Here is a 20225-nt window from a genome sequence, read left to right on the forward strand (position 1 = left end):
GATCCTTTTGAGACGCCACCTTCCCTGGAAGCACGCTGAGATCAACGCCCTATTCAAGAAACCCACAGTGGACCCAAAGGACCTCAAGAACTTACGGCCCATCTCCCTCCTCCCGTTCCCTGTAAAAGTCATCGAAAAGATAGTTAACAAGCAACTGACCCACTTCTTGTCAGAGAACAACATCCTGGACCAGTCCCAATCCGGTTTCCGCAGCAACCACAGCGCCGTAACTGCCCTCACCACTGCCACAGACGACATCAGGATCATACTGGACAACGGCGAAACCGCGGCCCTCATGCTCCTGGACCTCTTGGCCGCCTTCGACACCATTTGCCACCACACCCTACGCACACGCCTACACGACACTGGACTACGCAACAAAACCCTGGACTGGATGAGCTCCTTCCTCACCAACAGAACCCAGAGGGTCCGCCTCCCGCCCTTCGCTCCGAAGCCACCAAGATCATATGCGGCGTACCCTAAGGATCATCTCTCCGCCCCACCCTCTTCAACGTCTACATGGCTCCACTTGCCAACATCATCCGCTCGCACAACCTCATCTTCGTCTCCTACGCCAACACTCAACTGATCCTCTCTCACCAATAACCCTACCACCGCCAAAACCAACCTCCACGAAGGAATGAAGGCAGTCGCCATGTGGATGCAGAACAACCGCCTGAAACTTAACTCGGACAAGACAGAAGTCATCCTTGGATCCACCCCCTCTGCCTGGGACGACTCTTGGTGGCCAGCCGCACTGGGAGCCGAACCCACACCCACCGACCGCGCACGCAAACTGGGAGTCATCCTGGACCTCCTCCTGCTTCAACACCTTTCACATGCTCTGCAAGATCTACAGATGGATCACCATCGAAACTGGGAGGACGGTCACCCAGGCCCTGGTCAGCCGCCGACTCGACTACGGAAACGCCCTCTAAGTGGGAACCTCTGCCAAACTCCAGAAGAGACTCCAACACATACAGAACGCCTCTGCACGCCTCATCCTCGACATACCCCGCCACAGCCACATCACTGACCAGCACTGGCTCCCCATCAACGAGAGGATCACCTTCAAGCTCCTCATCCACGCTCACAAAGCACTCCACAACACCGGACCAGCATACCTCAACAAGTGTCTCACCTTCTACACACCGAATCGCCATCTGCACTCTGCCGACCTTGCCCTTGCTGTCGTCCCAAGCATCCACAGGTCCTCCACCGGCGGCAGATCCTTCTCCTACCTCGCAGCCAAGACGTGGAACACCCTCCCCACACAACTGTGACAGACCCAGGACCTGCTGACCTTCAGGAGACGTCTCAAAACATGGCTGTTCGAACAGCAGCTGCACCCCCACCCCCTCAGCGCCTTGAGACCCTCACGGGTGATTAGCGCGCTCTACAAATATTTGATTGATTGTGACTGTGCTGATCTGGAGCACGGAAGCAAACCTTTGAACCTGAGGGTGGGAAAAAAAAACGAACAATAGAGCAGATGACCATGCGCACTGAGAGCAAGAGATAGAGTCACGCTACCTCATGACTTGAGAGAAGAGTTGTTCAACGAAAAACAATTTGCACACATCGGAGCATAACACTAGCTAGCAGGAGTATGCACAGCATGTGTATCTACAGCCACACATGCCTTGAACATTTTGTTTCATCGTTGTGCATACCCATTGCCTTTCCAAAGCATCCTGCAAGTGAATCTTATTTCAGTAGAGAAAATAAATGTAATGAGTCAGCCTTCAACAAATGGTGGAACTCCTCTGACTTAAGGTAAATCTTATTTACCAATATATCTGCAGCTCTTGGCATCAGCTAAATCTGAGGTGACTCCACGACAAAAGTCTGAAACCCCAATCAACTCACTTCGATCCCTCTAGATTCAGCAACCTGTTTCAAAACGTAATCACTGCCTTCATGAATCGAGATGCAAACTCATTTACCCTTTTTTGGGGGGGGAAGTTCCAACATCCTGATGAGTGAGCAGAGCACAGACAATCCTACCCAAACATTCCAAAAACTGTAGGAGAATAATTCACAACACTGAAAATATTCCATTTGATTTTTAATGAAAAATTAACCATAACTTGACACTTACAAGTACTTACTGACAGATAACACCTTTTAATTCAGATAGACACACACATACTCCAGGAGAACATGGCCTCTTTAACAATATCACCACACATGCTCCATCAGGTGAAAGTTTGGGATAGCTAATCGTCACGCATGCCCTTTACAGTAGAAACAACGTCTGAAACAGCGGACTGCCTGCTCCGTTAGGGTCAGACCAAAGACTGGAGCAGCAAGATCTTCTCGTTGATGCAGAAGCGGTGCAGCACTGTCATGAGGTTCTCGCCGCAGCGCGACACCTGCCGCTCCATGGCCAGGCGGAAGTCCTCCTTCACCCCCTTGGTGATACCGCGTGTGACTGTGTGATGCCTGCAGTAAAGAGTAGCAAATGATGAGCGGAAATACAAGAACATACATGCCTTTCTTTTACTACTAACGTCTTTGATCTTTAATAACCACAAATCCATGGAAAGACCCCCTGGGGCTCATGCCAGGCTCCCCTAGAAGAGCTTCATGTACGCGTAATGCTCAAACAACAACGAAAAGAGAACACTTTACTATGAACATGAAGGATGTAAGATGAGCCTCAACCAAGAAAACATGTTAACATATGTTAAACCTCTAATGCAGCGATGTGATGATGCTTCAAGGTGACGCTAGCGGTGTTTATCACCAACCACATGAAGGGTTTGGGCGTGATACACCCAACATTCTACCACAAAAGTGAAAATTGGGAAAATAAAATACACACACGTTTAATTCCAGTTATCACTAGCCTGAGTTGAAGGGAGGGTTTTTTATGTGAGATCCCCAGGATGCGGCGCTCGCATGTGCTGGTTGTGCTTCCCCATCTTTGCAAGTCACAGTTACATTTGCTTTGCACAGCAACAAGGCCAGCGGCCTGCTGAAGAGAAGGCTGCGGCATTGATGATGTATCGCTAAATTAAAAAGACACATCCTGGCCCCCTTGTTGTCGCCCTGTTGTCATCCTTCAGATGTTTTTTGCATTTTATTTTGACCCCAGCAGAGGTTTATGAACAATACACAGGACAGTGTAAAACTGGCTTGTATTTCCCATGCTTGTAATTTATCCCTTCGATCACGAGTCACGTTTAAAGCAAGCGGCAAATGACATTTGTGTGAAATGGCAAAGCAAAGGGCCTGGGTTTTAAAGTTTTGAATCAGATAATCGGATATATTGAGGGCTCAGTTAAACCGTTCATCACAATGTATTGATCTTCATGAGACAAGCTCTTGCCCAACCACACTCACAAGAGGCAGATGCGCGACGCAGACTCCTCGATTACAGATCTTCTAAACAGTGGTAACTGGATAAGAGTCAGGATCTTTAGTGGTACGATGGCTAAAGGTGAACACGCTAATAAAACATCTCAATTTATTTGCGTCTTAGGAAGAGCATGTTACTTATCTGTGCTTTGCATGGAAAATCTAGCTATTTGCAGTTTTTTATGATCTTCATTTATCTCAGCTGAAAAAAGGAACTCCAAGAACTTCAGAGCTGTGCAGCCACGACCTGCTACCTATGACAACCAGAGGTGGCAATACCGTAGGTCTATCATCTCGTGAGAGATCCGCAGCAGTAGAGCGGCCAGAACTGCAGGTCTATCCTCACCTCAAGGTTCAGTACTCACAGAAGTGGCAGTACTATAAGTCTACTGTTGCCTGATAGAGCTCGGTACTTATAGTGGCAGTACCATTGGTCTATCCCTGCCTCATAAAGCCCGGTACTTGCAGAGGTTGAAGTATCTTATGTCTATCATCACCTCAAAGCGCTCAGTACTCGCAGACGTAGCAGTGCGGTAGGTCTATAGTCTCCTCAGAGATCAGTAGTCACATAAGAGGATGTACTGTAGGTCTTTAGTCTCCGTGGCTGTACCACAGGTCTACTGCCGCCTGATGGAGCTCAATACTCGTAGCAGCAGAAATACTGTAGTTCTATAGATTCCTCACGGGTGGCAGTACCATTGGTCTATCTTTGCCTCATAGCACTCAGTACTCCCAGTACTGAGCTCACTGAACCTAGAGGCGACTCTTCCCTATCGATGCAAGATCTCCAGCCCCAGAGCCAACGACTCGTCCTACTGTTCTTGAGCAGTACCAGCAACTGCTGAAGCTGTTCCGGAGGTGACTTCATTTGTGAAAGCGAGACAGTCTCCCCTGGTTCACGCCAGGTTTACAGTCACCAGACAAGTCGAGTGCAAATTAAGGACACCGAGCAATTCGGATCTCAAACCAGATTACAAAATTCATCTGCTAACCTATAAATGGACAGCTCCACTTCCCACAGGAATTATACTCGAACCACATCCTAGTGGGCAATTACAAACAGAAATAATGTTTTTTTAGGTTGAGAATGAACAATAGCACGTTTCTAATTTGGCTTCTTCGATCAGTCCTTCTCAAAACATATCCAATGATCTGAACACATTCGACATCGAGAGGATCAGCCAGATTGGAGTTAGTATTCTGTCAAAGTCCTTTTGTTGAAAATTAGTACGTTTTGGTGAACATTATCTGCGCCATCTTGCCTCTTCCCCTGATGCCACACTTTTGTCGTGCGCACCCGCCATTTTAGAATGCCCTGATCAGAACGAACCCTTTTTCATGCCGCTGGCCCCTGACATAGCCCTTCGCCTTCACTAAGCCTGCACGCTGACCAACCCCCTGCTTGCACCTGCCTAGAATCATAAACCCCTCTTCGGCGCTGCTCTGCCCCAGGCCCTCATCCTGTTCCCAGCACGACACCTCCCTTCTTCCCTTTCATGATCTCCGGCCCTTAGATGCAAAACCCCCTTTTTCCCCGTGTGCCCGTTTGTCTTCCCCGTTCCCAGGCCGACACCCAGCTCTGCCGATACCATTCCTTGCCCCTCCCTGTACAATAGAAAGCTTCCCCCATCAAAGGATCCCCGGGTTGATCAAAGCCCCCACTCCATGAGATCCGATCAAACCCCCCACACTCCGTGAATCGGCGGAATATCCAGCTGCGCGATGATCATCACCTGTTGTGAACGGGGCGGGGACTTCCACTGTAACCTTGCGTGGGAACGGGCTGGGAAGGGGGGATTCTGAGGATGTCTTTCCGTACATCAAAGTATCGACGAGAATGTGTTACATGCAATAAAGAGATAAACTTGTGTATAAGAGGCCAGGCCTCAGGGATGCAGTTAGAGCACCTCAGAACGATACCTTCTGCCCGTTTTGTTGTGTTCTCCTCCGGAGAGAATAAAAACCTTGTTTCCTGCCTTCCAGTCTCCAGCGCCTGCCTCTTCAATAGTTTAACTTCTTTGTGGGTTCAAGAGGCGACACCGCCGGGCAATACTTAAGGATCTTATATTCTGGTTGGTAGTGCCACCCCTTATTTCAACAATTGGCGTCCCAAGCGTGGGGCCCATCAGCGACCCATGGATCCAGTGGGAGAGGTCCTGACGACAAAGTGAACGACTGCAACGATCGGGAACGCGTCTGTCCGATAGACCCTCGTCTGACAGCCGATCATCCGAACTTCACTGGTTCCGAACAGACCTCTCTCGAGTGATCTACGGTCCTGACTGGGAACCATCAGGAGTGCCGCGAGGATAACGGAGAAGAGAGGACGATCGGGCGCTGGATTCGGAAGACAAGAAACTGTCCATGCGGTCCGGGTAAGGTCGTGTAATCACGACAAGTTGCGAAATAATTGCTTGATTGCTTGTTTGTTTAAAAATACTAGTATTGCTCTTTTTATTTATTTGGAGATTCACTGTCTGCAAACGGAGAAACAACGGGCTCTCTCTTTGCAAGCAGTGGAGGATAGGTAGGGTAGCAGCCGTGCTTATTTTTTCTCCCCCACTCAATAATCACTTGAAACTGAACTGTTGTTCGCAAAACTATTGTTTCCTGGAGATTCCCTGTCTGCAAACAGGGAAGAGACCACCCTTTTTGCAGACAGTGAAAAGGGTAGGTAACGCAGATCTTTGCGGACCTACTCATTCTCCCCATTGTTATTTATTGGTCTTTTGTTATTTTTGATCCATGAGGTATTCACTGCCTGCAAACAACGTAGAATAGAAATATTCTGTCCAGTCTTTGCACCTAGTGATAAGATAGGCAGTGCTGACTTTTTAGTCCCTCGTTACGAGCCGTCATGTCTGTCTTCTCCCCACTGATTAATAGCCTGTTTAGCCCGGACCGTGTATTAGAGGTGGACCATATAGCTCCACTAGAAGGCACCCCTAATAAGGACATGTTCATAAACTATGGATTAGTCACCATAGTCTATAATAAATTGTGGCACAGGTATACCGAAGAAAGTCAAGACAAACAGTGGCCACTGGCAGGATCCTTTGACCTTGATAAAATAGAAACGTTAGAAATAGCCCTTCGAAATAATAAGACAACGCCTATTATGCTCGACAGTCTCGGTATGTGGCGCAGAGAGGCTATGCAACGACAGAGAAAAGACGAGGACAAACCAAGTAGAGAAATATACCGACAGGACAACCCCAGGACACCGCTACCCACAACTTATCCCCCGACACTATGCAAAAGACGACTAGACTTAGGGCCAGACCAATGCGCTTTTTGTAGATATGTCGGACACTGGAAAGCCCAATGCCCGACTCTACTGAGCGTGAGTAAAGGCAAAGGGCCGACAGGAACGACAGACCGGCAGTACGAGAAAAAGCGCGAGACAAAGAAGAACCCGACTTACATAGACAGACCAGATAGAACCACCACGTTTGATTATGCCCGATGGCACAGATTTCGCCAGGACAATTTCAGCGGCATGCTCAAGTTCTCCTAGGTCGGGCAACGTCAAGACGGGAACCCAGCCTCGCTTTAAAATTCACAGACGGACAGAGATAATTATGACCAATAACTGTTTTTTATTCGTCTTGGGTCTTTGTATGTCGTATTTGTACTGTCCCCCGTCTGAGTTTGTGTGTATGTAATGTACGAATCTGCGTCATCCCTCTACACGTGTTTCCGTGTTACTCAACCTCTGTTAGCAGAAACTTAGCATAAAAGCAACCTGGAAAGAAAGAAATGGTAAAACAAAATCCGTAGACCATTGATGAACTCGAACTTTTAATTTAACTCAACAAACAAGGAATAATAACGGTAAACTGTAGAAAATGAAAGTCAAACAGAACATTCGCCCCCCCCCATTCTGGAACCTTCCGAAGGAGGGTAAGGTTACGGCTACGCCCAACCAGCGACAACCCATATAAGGCGGGCCCCGCCGCCAACTCTTGGTCAGGAAATCTTAACGTATGGGGGAGCCGGAGGAGAGGCAGGAGCCAGCAGCCTGGGCAGTTGTAGGTAGTCCCGCCACATGTCTCCTCGGCCAGCCGCAACGGGCCTGGATAGACTTAAGTAGTCCCGCCACATGTCCAGAGAAGAACGAGGCACCTCTTTCTTTTCCCTTCCGTAACAGCCGCAGCAGCTCTGGACGGCGGGATGTCCTGCACGCACCTCCACAACAATTTGTCCAAGTTGGGCTGGGAGGGAGAGGCGACGCGGACGAGCCTCTCCCACCTCCACCGATAGGAGGTCTCCCAGCCCCCGGCCCGACGCCGAACACCCCCAGTCAGGCGATGGTGCCAATACTTCCACAGCACCGAACACACCATGGTGGCACCCCAGTACTTGCGCAGCACCGAACGTGCAATGGTGGCCATATTTTCGGAACACCGAACCTGCAATGACTGCACTGATACTCGTGCCGCGCCGAATGCACGCCACAGGTGGCCATACTCCCACAGCACTGAGCACAAGACTTGGGGAACACCGGATGTGGAGAGACCTTCATGCGGGGCGATGAAAAAGAACAGCATGGAGTGCACCGGGAGAAGGAGACGGCGCGAACGAGTCTCCCTCGCCCCCCCCCCCAGGTGGGGGCATCACAGCTGCACCCCAGCTGAACGTCCCGCTTTCACACAACAGGGACCTCTTCCTTTCACTCCGAAGGATCTCTTCCGCTCTTGCAAACTCGACGAGAGTGGCCCCTGTAGGGCCTCAAAATGGCGTCTGGGTCCGCTGGAAGGCGGGCCCCGGCCACTAGAGTAACTTCGACCAGCAATATAACTCGGACATTTGCCCACAGGGGCACGAGCCCCCATCTCCGACAGCATCTCTGCAGCCTTGGAGACCCTACAAAAGTCCCCGGCGGAACCTTCGGCCTCTGCAGGCTTCCGGTAAGGGACGGCTGCCTTGATCGCCAACGAAACAAACATGACATTGCCACTCCTTCTGTTAGCATGAATTCTAGAACTGCCGAAAAGGACTCTGGTCCAACTGCCAGTAATGGGAAACATTTCCCCCTGATGCTGCTTCCGGACTGAGCCGGCCCCGCCCAAGATGGCGCTGGTATCAATCGGAACTTACGAACACCTCGTGGTGTTCCTTCGCACTAATATAAACTTAATGTTCTGAGACTTTATATGATCCTTTGTACACTTGGCTAGAAAAGACAAGGAGAGCTCACTCGACGAACAGTATGAAAGGATCCCGTTACAAATGTTGATCACAAATGTACAATGTATTATATTTTTTATAGCTGATGTATAACCTCATCTACGATGCACACATACAGTATGCATATAGGAAATCTGATTGCAACTATTATGATTATGCTTCTAAATTATGAAAATAAATGCCCCCCGAACCCCCAGCCAATTAATAGACGTTTTAGTTTCTTACAAATGAATGAATAAAACTTTCCGATGTTTTTATTGCTGCAAACGACACCCCCACTGTACGCACTTTAGCCATTGCCACGACCGGCCAAATACGACCGCACCCTCATAATCCACGTGCTGAAATGATTTTGCAAAATAAAGTTTTTGAAACTATGGACGGGTATCGCATGCTTTATTTAAAAAAAAAAAAAATGTGGGATCGGTGGGAAAGTTCTTTTCTGTGCACCCTACTCTGCTCTCTCTTTAAGGTTAAAAGAAGATGGTTGCCCAGCCCTGGAGGACGGATCGGATCGACAACACGACACTCCGCCTTCAAAGTACGCGACTGACTCATGAACTCTCGCGTAGAGGAAGACCTTGACTTCCGAGGATGGGTAAAACGAACGGTGTAAATGAGGGAATGTAAAAAGAGGGTGAAATGAAATAATGTAAATGTTATAAAGTACAACGTTCCAAGGTATCAGGGAACGGAGCTGACCCAAGAACCGAAGAACCTTAGAACGCCACAGCGTTGAAAGAGGTTTAAGGATCCCGATAGTGAGATACATCCTTTGACTAGATACCACGCACTAAGCACCTCTGGTTTCCTTTTCACGTTTCCCCGCACACGACCTATATGGACACACTACCCCCCTCGACTCCAGAAACCATATCCCCGGGGACCCTGCCCCGAGGAGGAAAGACGAGTAAGAGGTAAGTAAAGGACTTATGAATCCATGTATTTGAATATGCGCGAATGCTGTCTCCCCCACCCCCTTTTTTCCTCCCTCTGCAGGTTACATCAGAGATTACAGCCGAGGTGTGGCGAAGATCTGAAGCCTTGCCATGTCTAATACACGAAGCAGACTAGCGCCGCAAGGTGGTGCCTAAGCACGCCTGCAAACTACTCACGTGTCGAACAAACCCGAAAAAAATAATTAGCACAACCTGATAAAAAGTGATCGCCCTTAAACCAGACCGGACGAATGAACCCATGTCACGTATGATGCGAAACTATGAGAGAATGTGTGTGTGTGACTGAGGCGTTGACCCAACTGGGTCAGGACAGGACAGGACAGGACAGGTAAGACGACAGAGGTTCCCTAATCTGGCCCGAAATAAGGGAACTACATGTCAACGGCTCCTATGGTATAAAACAAGGACCTCAGAATACGCGACTCTCCCCGCCCCGAATTGTCGCAATACCCAGACAGGAAAAATGATCACCCCTGTTACATCCCCTGTATCAGCCGCTCCAAATTGGAGTTATGAAACTACCCCTCATTCCCGGTTATGAGAGATGGGTCGATTTACGCCCTTACCATAAGTTTTCTATGTCCCTAGGTGTCTTCCGATGAGACCCCTGTCTTCTCTAATTTAGTAATCCGGCCGCGAGAGGCTGCATAGGGACCAGAATGATGTTTTGCAAAGTTAAGATTAGACTGGAGCAAAGAAAACCATTACACTGTACCATGCCGAAAGCGAAAATGTTTAGTTGAGAAGCAGGAGGCATTGATAGAAAATAAATGTTTAGCCTATGTTCGTCCCTCAGCAAAATGCCTGTGTAGTACCATGTTGACGACTCACAGTACCCTTTGTAAATGTAAAACTCTAGAGAACGGCATATCTTTGCCAGGTTCGTCTTACGAAGGTGGGTCACCATCAGATGAACTGTCGTGACTGTAATAAATAATTGTGAAGGAAAGTCATAGTAAATCCAACAGGCTCGTCACCGGTCATTCATATGCCAGTTGTCAACATTAATATAACGGACATTTTCATTCTTTGCCTGGAGCTGGGAGAGAAATAGACTTTTTGATTATCTTCATCTGCAAATTCTCTAAAGACTGTCTTTTCAAACTTGTTTAAGGGCACTGCTGTTGGAGGAGAGAAGGACCGGATGTGGGAGCACGAGGCCTGACTGCAGACTAAGGAACACCTGCGACATTAGCCAAGGCGAGACCACGACAGAAAAGAGCTGCAGGACGAGGCACTGTTTTCGACAACATGAGAAGAAAGGGCCGACCTGATGCCCCTGCTCGATGTCCAGTGTTTGCCGACAAGTCCCCGCTCTCTGAATTCGGTCACACGCCCGCCTATCTGAAGTCTCTTGTTCCCCTAGTTTGTTCCTAATTTGGCCTTGCTCCATCCCCCTTTTCCTCCGACCTACCCTATGGACTGTTTTGTACGCTCTTCTTCCATCTGAACTTTCTGACAATCACCTCAAAAGACACAGGGCGAAAAGGACCTTTCCGACCAGAAACGCGAGGAAAGGGTCGTGCCCTGCAACGCAGAACTTAGAATAGAGCTGGACTTGTAGCTCCACCGCCGGTGCTCAACAGCGCCAACGAAAGACCACAAAGAATAATGAGAACTCGTTAACTTCGAACATTTGACATCCTCAATCACCGTTTCTGCTATGCCTCATTTCTCTCCCAGCCGCCATTGTATTGATCATGCTCCAATCCGAATCTGATATATGTAATAACCTGCCAGTCCACGTTATGAAATGTACTTGCTGCTCTCGCTACAGAATCGTTTTTTTGTATTACATTTCTATGACTTTCCTGCTAAAACAACTTGATCAAAGTTTATCAAATAGGTCCACCTCCTAAACCTAGAAATGTTAAAATGTATTGTTTACAACTCTTTTTCATCTAGGGTTCCTACCGTTTTCTTTCTCATGCCCACCACAATAGAACCGAGTAGAAAATGAACCAGCAAGATGTCTTGAATATGTTAAAGGGAGGACTGTTGAAAATTAGTACGTTTTGGTGAACATTATCTGCGCCATCTTGCCTCTTCCCCTGATGCCACACTTTTGTCGTGCGCACCCGCCATTTTAGAATGCCCTGATCAGAACGAACCCTTTTTCATGCCGCTGGCCCCTGACATAGCCCTTCGCCTTCACTAAGCCTGCACGCTGACCAACCCCCTGCTTGCACCTGCCTAGAATCATAAACCCCTCTTCGGCGCTGCTCTGCCCCAGGCCCTCATCCTGTTCCCAGCGTGACACCTCCCTTCTTCCCTTTCATGATCTCCGGCCCTTAGATGCAAAACCCCCTTTTTCCCCGTGTGCCCGTTTGTCTTCCCCGTTCCCAGGCCGACACCCAGCTCTGCCGATACCATTCCTTGCCCCTCCCTGTACAATAGAAAGCTTCCCCCATCAAAGGATCCCCGGGTTGATCAAAGCCCCCACTCCATGAGATCCGATCAAACCCCCCACACTCCGTGAATCGGCGGAATATCCAGCTGCGCGATGATCATCACCTGTTGTGAACGGGGCGGGGACTTCCACTGTAACCTTGCGTGGGAACGGGCTGGGAAGGGGGGATTCTAAGGATGTCTTTCCGTACATCAAAGTATCGACGAGAATGTGTTACATGCAATAAAGAGATAAACTTGTGTATAAGAGGCCAGGCCTCAGGGATGCAGTTAGAGCACCTCAGAACGATACCTTCTGCCCGTTTTGTTGTGTTCTCCTCCGAAGAGAATAAAAACCTTGTTTCCTGCCTTCCAGTCTCCAGCGCCTGCCTCTTCAATAGTTTAACTTCTTTGTGGGTTCAAGAGGCGACACCGCCGGGCAATACTTAAGGATCTTATATTCTGGTTGGTAGTGCCACCCCTTTTTCCATACTTTCTTCTTATCAAAACCCACGCATTCCCACAGGCGCTCCAGATTCAGATCTATCGACTTTCTATAAAAACTCTATGGGTGAATTAAAAATGTAAAATAAGCGCATCAATAGATGCGAATGGAGTTCCCATTTAGCTCTTCTGCCGCTGAAGATGCTACACGAAAGCCCCCTCTATCTGAGCTGATTAGAAAGATTATTGATCTGCGTATCCGCTTCAGAACATAAACAAAGAGTAATAAAACCACTCCTAAACAAGAGCCTGAACTCCTTTCCAGTTGTAGATGTGTTACCTTGCTTCGAGGAATGGGCACATTTAAGGAAATGTATGCGGATAAACAATCTGCCACCTGTTTAGAAGACCACATAATTCTAGCTGAGTAGGGTTTTTCCCGAAGAGAAGCGAGGCTTCAGCCACGATTGCAGCTACAGATACTTCGCGGCAGCAGATTCATACGCTGCCGGGGACCTCACTTTGCTTGGCCACACCGCAGCAGCAGACACTACTGACCACAGCCTCTAAACTGGGGACCTGCCTGGACAGGATTCTCTCTGTTGTGAAATATAGAAATTAAAAAGTATCTCTTGACCATTGTTTGTCCCCTTCAGCTACTATCAGTAAAGACATACATCCCTCAGGGATTCATCCTGTCAGGCTGCCTAAGACACTTGTACGACCTCTCTTCAACTTCTTTAGACATTTTTGTGTCCATTTGGATGCGTGTGCAGACGATACCCAGACGGCTTGCTGTCCAAATAAAAAATATTCGAATCCTTCAACTATGGGAGACTTAGAAAGGTCATTTGTGGATGATACCAACTAGTTGGCAATTAAGCTCAACAAGACAGAAGTCCTGGTCACAGGTGACAATCATTCCCCTGGTCACAACTCTGGACATAGACTTTTGGACCTTTTCCAGCAACAATTAATACAATAAAAACTTTGGCAGACTAGTTTGACTCCAAACTGAAGATCAAAGCCCAAGACTCTGCGCTCACCTCTTCCTGCACCTTCTATAGACGACTTCTACAGATGACTGGAATTATGAGCTCCATGAAGATACGAAACCCACGCCCACCAGGTGTGGTAAGAAAGAAGATGAAGATTTCCACTCTGTGAGTATAATTTTAACAGCAATGGATAAAAGCAAACCTAAGAGCTCCATATCCGTATTATCAAGAGGTAAAGGGGTAACCATAGCCCAAAGACCCAGCAAAATCATACTTAAAGAGAGAACTATAGGTATATTAATGATTATTGATGAATGGTTTTGTATCGGGCCCCAAAAGGAGTTTAATAGCGTACATTCAAAGAACATATGTTGATGGGTGCCTGGTACTAAATTGCAATTCCAACAAAGATCACCATCTCGTAACATCATCTTGTGCAAGCGAGCAGGAGTCTGGTGTAAGATTCATTGTGAAGAATTTAGATTGGATCAGTGAAGGAGCAATTTTGTTACGAACGGATAATTTCCCAATCAGTTGCCAGGTATCCTGTGAAATAGATTTAAAAATTTGGTCTTCAAAATGGTGAGACCATTTAACGCAAGTAATTGTAGATTTTGTAGGCAGTGGAGCAGATAAAAATGGATACATTTTAGAAGCGGTATGGCCCGAGTGTACCCACATAGAAAGAAGTGTGACAATACCCGGATCTGTGGGAAGGGTTATCTTAGAAAGTTTGACTTTTAGCTTAAAAAAAGAATAAAAATCCACGTTACTAAGATTATATTTGATGGCTAGGAAAGAAAAAGGAAGAGGATCATGATTATCATATTGGTCTTTCACCAGTCGGATACCCTTGGCGGCCCACGAGAGAACTGTGCTAGGATGTCAGTAAGAAGTTTAGGATTAAACCATAAAGATGACCATCTTGATTTATGAACAGGTTTCGAACCTTTCTTATTGTATATTTCAACGCACTAACCGTATGAGATATAATTTGCTGAGAGTATACTAAGGTACGTTTTGAAGCTGTGAGTAAAGAAAGATTGTAAAAGGGAGCGCAGAATTCTCGTTCAATATGAATCCATGGAGGTATATGTTGGGATTCTGGTAAGAACCAAAATTTCTCCCTGAGCCGCCAAAATATAAATCTGATCTAGATTTCAATCTGGGAGGTTACAGCCTCCCACTATAGAAAGCTTCCTAAGATATTTGAAAGCAATTCTAGCTCTCTTATCATTCCACAGGAATCTGAAAGTGATTGCATCAATCTCATGGAAGAAAGCTTTATAGGTAGCATAGAAGATAAAACATTAATGATTGGGGTGATCATCATTTGAAGAGTTTGTAACCTACCCCACCAAGAAATATATTTAGGAGATCAAGAGAACAAAAGAGAACAAAAGAGAACAAAAGAACCCTGACTATATTTATTACGTGGGATTCATTATAAGTAGAAGTATCTGAAAGATCTTTACAGAACCAGATCCCCGGATATTTAATGCGAGCAGATTGCCATTAAAACCTGAATCACCCAGGTGAGAAGGAAAACAAAAAGGATTTCTGTTTTCTCTTTGTTAAGAGTATATCCTTAAACAACAGAAAAATCAATAAGATTAGAAATAGAAGGAATCGCTGATTCAATATCTTCTGAAACATAAGTACATCGTCGGCGTAAGCAGCCCTTTTAAGTATATGCGTTCCAAATTGAAACCCCTTAATCTCCGGGTTCAGATTATGCAAGCAAAGAAGAGGATCAATCATAGGAGAGAAAGAAGGGGTGAAAGTGGACACCCTTGTCTAGTACCTTGGCAGAGATTAAAAAAAGAGGACGCTGTGCCATTAATCCTAATATTAGCTTTAGGTTGTGCATATAGAGCCATAACCATATTAATAAAAGAATTACCATGGTTATGAGATTCTAACACAGATTGATAAAAAAGGCCAAAAAACTTTGTTGAATGCCTTTTTAGTGACAAGGGCAATTGCCGGCAATGAGGAAAGTTTGGCTTTTTATAAAATGTGACAGAACGTACAAAAGTTGTCCCTAGCAAGCCTACCCTTCACAAAACCTGTTTGGGAATCATAGATGAGATTAGGAATGGGACATTCTAGACGATTTGCTAAAATGTTTGCAAACAGTTTTGGTTCCATATTTAGTAAGAAATTGGAACAGAAGTGTTTTGGATTAGAATGATCCTTACCTTCGTTTGATATGATTACAATAGTAGCCTTAGCAGCCATACCCGAAACCTTGACAGAGAGAACATAATTGTCAAATATTTTTAAGATATTTAATTATTGAAGAAGGAAACTCGTCTGGTCCTGGAGCTTTCCCCAGATCGAGTAGTCTTAATTGACTGAATAATCTCGTCAGTATCGATTGGCTTACCCAACTCGATATGTACCTATATATGTGTTTTGCTTTGCATAAACATATAGAATAATTATGTTTTTTTTTAAAATAAATAAACTTTTAAGTACAACACTTGAAAAGCAGGGTTTATCTAATGCATATTTAAACTACACATAATTAACTACTATATACCTTCCATGTACTTGGACCTATAGATTTATTACTTTTCTCTTAAAGAGCATACAATGCAAAAACCCTATGTCTCGCCCTATACCGCTCTCTATATATCCTCTACCTCAACTCCGACTCATCTCAAACCTCTATCTACTACTCTTTTCAATGCACTCCCCTATTTCTCACCCGACACATCTATCAATATCTTTAATCTACGTATACGTCCTTCCTTTATGCATCTATATACTTTCCATGAACTTATGGATCTATATATTTATTACTTTCTTCTAATCCAGCATATCCTATGCACTACCCTATTCTCACCCTATAAAGCTCTTAATATATCTTCTACCTCAACTCTGAGTCATCTCAAACCTCTTTCTACTACTCTTTCCCATGCACTACCCTATTTCTCACCCCATACCTCTATCAATAAATCCTCTACATCCAATCTCTCATTCTTCCCAAAACCCATACCACTACTAAGATCCCCAAAATAACCCCTATGCTACCCCTCTTTGCACCATCTGACACCTCTATACTATACCAATCCCCCAAAACAAGCCTTTCTAAACTCTTCCCTCGGACTATATAAATGCAAACTTTTATTCCCTCTTCTATCCCTCTGCTATCCTTCTCAATCCAAATAACTGACTAACCTATCCACCACTCAAATTACTTTCATATTTCACTCTACTAATTCAACACTAATTCTTTATGGGTTCCGGAGTTGCGTGCTACTCGACGAAAAAGCGATTTGACGCCCCGTCAGGGGTACTAAGCGATATATAAATGCAATTACAATACAAGACAATATGTGCAAACCCAAAACTCGTATCACCATTCTTCCTCAAGAAGCAGGACAGATACGATTTCTGCACTCATACACCGACATCGGGCAAAAACAAAACTCTTGTGCAGTACTTCCTATCCTTCCCCATCCCATGGCCAAATTACTTTCTGCAGCTCTACACTTTCCTAGAGCTAAGCTGCGATTAAGAAACCTTCACTGGCTTTCCATATGTGCAAGAGTGCACGTCAAAGTTTTATACATGATGTTCGAATACTCCCTCTTCTCGGAATTCTATAATTTTTAGATATGATCCCACATGTTTAGTCTGCTCCTCTCACCGTCTTCTCAAGCTCCCCCACCAACAAAAATCTTATTTTGGAAGACGATTCAACCTGCACAATGACGTGATTGCAATCAGGAAGGCGGTCTTCAAGTTTAAGAACCGTAGCTCGCCCTCTGCAGTGGTTCAAATGGTGAACTCATAAGTTGCGTCAATACCCGGTTGAGGTTCCACATTGGCATCAGTGTTGACCTGGGTGGAGCTGTAATTTGTGTTCCCCCTAGAAACCTCTTAATTAGTGCTGCTGTGAAGAGGCTTCTCTCCAAGTGCCTCCCTTTGTAGGCTACTATTGTCACCAAGTGTACATGCAGTGAGGCATACGCAGTACGTTATCTAGCAGGTACGCGAGATATCTGATCACTGTGGTCTCCCCTAGTCTGACGTGAAACATTCTCTTTTCTGTGCACCACAGGACATACCTCTGCCATTTTGCTGTGTAGCACCTCCATGGGCTTGTCCTTCTCTAGTCTCGTTGTGGATGTCAATGGATCGTTTAGGTAGGTTCAAGTGTGTAAACTATGTCCTCAGGAGACAGGCCGCTAGGCTGAGGCTGCTTGCCTCTTGGTGTTGGATCCTCCCTGGATAGAAAGGAGGTCATGAGTTTATGGTACCTTTTTTTTTACATTTTCTTGCACCATTTCCACCAGGTCCAAGAACCAGGCTTGTCTTGCCTACTCTGGGGCGATGAGAATCAAAGTCATCTGTGACCTCTTGCACTTGCTGATCACTCCGGGCCTCAGGGGAATTGGTGGAAAGGGGTATGCAAATTTCCTTCACCAGTCTATATACAGAAAATTCCCCTAGGATCGGCGGTGTGGGTGCCTGGATGTGAAGTTTGGGAATTTTGCATTGTCTGTGGTACCACACAGGTGAGAAATATCTTGCAGCAGTAGCTATTTCAGTTCTCATTCGTGTGAGACGGATGCTGGTCTGCTTTGTCTGTCTGCGTCTCCGTTGTCTACGCCTGGCAGGCTTATCGCTATTGGGTTATTTCTCTCTGGAAGGCCCATTTCCTAGATCTCTAGGGTAATTTTGGACAAAACATGCGACCTTGTTCCACTCTGCTTGTTTAGGTAGAACATTGTGGTTGTGTTGTCCGTCTGGATAAGCACTGCCCTTGCCTCTACCCCTGTCTGGAAGGCCTTTAGGGCCAAAAAGACCATCTTTAGTTACAGGATATTTATGTGTTGGATAGATTCCTCCGCCTTCCATAGCCCTCTGACTTTTAGTTTCCCCATGTGCGCTCTCCATTCCGTGTGGGACGCATCTGTTGTGATTGCCACTTTTGAAGCTGGCGGTGTGAACTGTCTGCTCACGGTTATGTTGGCCACATTCCACATGTCATCCTCCTCCTGCATTCTTTACGTTACAGCCACTAGATATTCCCCAACTCCCCGTTGCCTGTGTGCATTGGCTCTGGATCCATTCATGACGTGGTGTCATGTGTAGTCTTGCATGTGGGATGAGTGGGATCCATCAGGCTATCGTTTCCCCCACAGCTCTCACTGTCAGAGACTGACCCCAGCGGTAGAGGCAAGCATGCTCTGTCTTTGGTTTGATCCTCTTGAGGGTGGGGAAGGCTCTCGTCTTCACCGTCTTGATTCTTGATCCTAGGAAAATCTTTTTTGAACTTCTCCTTGTGGAGGAAGCGGTTGACGAGATTTTTCCTTCTCGAGTACCAAGAAGTAGTGGGAGCAACAACCAGGACCTATTTCTGGCACAGGGACGCATTCGATGGCACCCTTGGCCAAGAGACTCACAACTTCCTGACGGAAAAGGGCCAGGTGATCCTCCGACATGCGATGGAGTGTAGTTGGCATGTGGGGAGGGATAGTCTTGAAGGAAAGGGAGTAGCCCCTTCGGACTATTTGCAAAACCCACCTGTCCGACGTGATGATGCACCAATGGGTGAGGTGATGGTGGATCTTGCCGCCCACAGGCAGGTGGTGGCCCTGAAAGGTTGGACTAGAAAAGCATGGAGGCTGCTGCAGAGGGGGCATTGGGGGACTGGCCCGCCTGCTGGGCCCAGACCCCCAGCACTGGGTCCCACGTCCCCTGCCGCGCAGAGGTTGAGTAACTTGCACAGGCCTGTGGCCCTGGGTGGAACGTGGTGAGGCACCCCTTCCGCAGCCATGAAAGGGGCGAAAGGCAGACTGCACAGGACAGGAGGTGGCAGCGAGGCCCAAGGATCTTGCCATAGCCCTAGAGTCGTTGAAGCGCTCAAGCGCATTGTCCGCCTTGTCGCCGAACAGGCGACGGCCATCAAGCCAGTGGATCTCAGCCAGGCACAGCGCCTCTGGGTTACTGATGTAGAATCGTTCTACCCAGCGAGTCGGTGGTATCCAGCCCATAGTGGATGGTGAACTTTGCTGCGTCTCTACCCTCTGCGACCACGCGGGAGAGTATGGCCTGGGCCTCCTCCGGGCACTGTGGCATCACTTGCGCGACCGTGTCCCACACAGAGTGGGTGTAACAGTCCAAGAGACATACAGTGTTCACCGACCACAGTCCTAAGCTGGTGGAAGAAAACATCTTCCCAAGATAACCTCTCTTCCCAATATGTTCCAGCTTCTTGGATTCCCTATCTTGGGGAGCAGTAGGGAACGCCCATTTGGAGGTAGAAGCTTGTACTACCAAGCTCTCGGGGGTCGGGTGTTGGGAGAGGAAAAGTGGGTTGCCCAGGGCTGGGCGGTGGCATCAGGCAATTATCCTATCCACAAGAGCCCCTGTGCTGGGCTTGGACCAAGTGCCCAGAAGGATGTCTTTGAGGCCCTCAATAAAAGGCAGCAGGGGCTCCGAAGCGGTGGCTGCCGGCTGAATCACCTCAGTCAGGAGGTTAGTCCTGACTGCTAATGTAGGAAGCTCAAGGTTCAAGGCCTCAGTCGCCCTACGCAACACCACAGCATAGGATGCTCACTCCTCCGTGGCCACGGTAGGGGGAGACAACATGTCAAGGTCTGGGGAGGTATCCAAACCACTGGCATTACCGAACTCCTTTCACCAGTACAGCTCCTAAGGTTGGTCTGCTAGAGGGTCACCAGACCCCTCCAAGTCCTCCTCACCCTCCTCTGGCAGCCAGTCAGGGCGATAGGTAACGCCAGGAATGAACAGTGGGACAAAAGTACCCTCCGGTACTGGTGCAGACGTCGGATAACGCAGGTCCGACGATGTGTCCATATCAGGGGTGAAGCTGGGGTCGACGCTGGTTGGGGGCACAACCAGC

General features: G+C 47.2%; 1 protein-coding gene across 3 annotated transcripts in view; it reads right to left on the bottom strand.

The window, feature by feature from the left end:
- Positions 1-2053: 2053 nt before the first annotated feature.
- The window catches only part of INTS10 (integrator complex subunit 10), a 189340-nt gene continuing 171168 nt past the window's right edge, over positions 2054-20225 (bottom strand). For 2 of the 3 annotated variants that reach the window (XM_078674367.1, XM_078674366.1), the window contains one exon: positions 2054-2445. In XM_078674367.1, the coding sequence (XP_078530493.1) occupies positions 2289-2445 (157 nt within the window). In that variant the 3' untranslated portion in view covers positions 2054-2288. The remainder of the gene's footprint in view (positions 2446-20225) is intronic. The other variant, XR_013606935.1, reaches the window with a different exon arrangement.

This window comes from Lissotriton helveticus, chromosome 2_1, assembly GCF_964261635.1.
Source record: "Lissotriton helveticus chromosome 2_1, aLisHel1.1, whole genome shotgun sequence".
Classification (NCBI taxonomy): domain Eukaryota; kingdom Metazoa; phylum Chordata; class Amphibia; order Caudata; family Salamandridae; genus Lissotriton; species Lissotriton helveticus.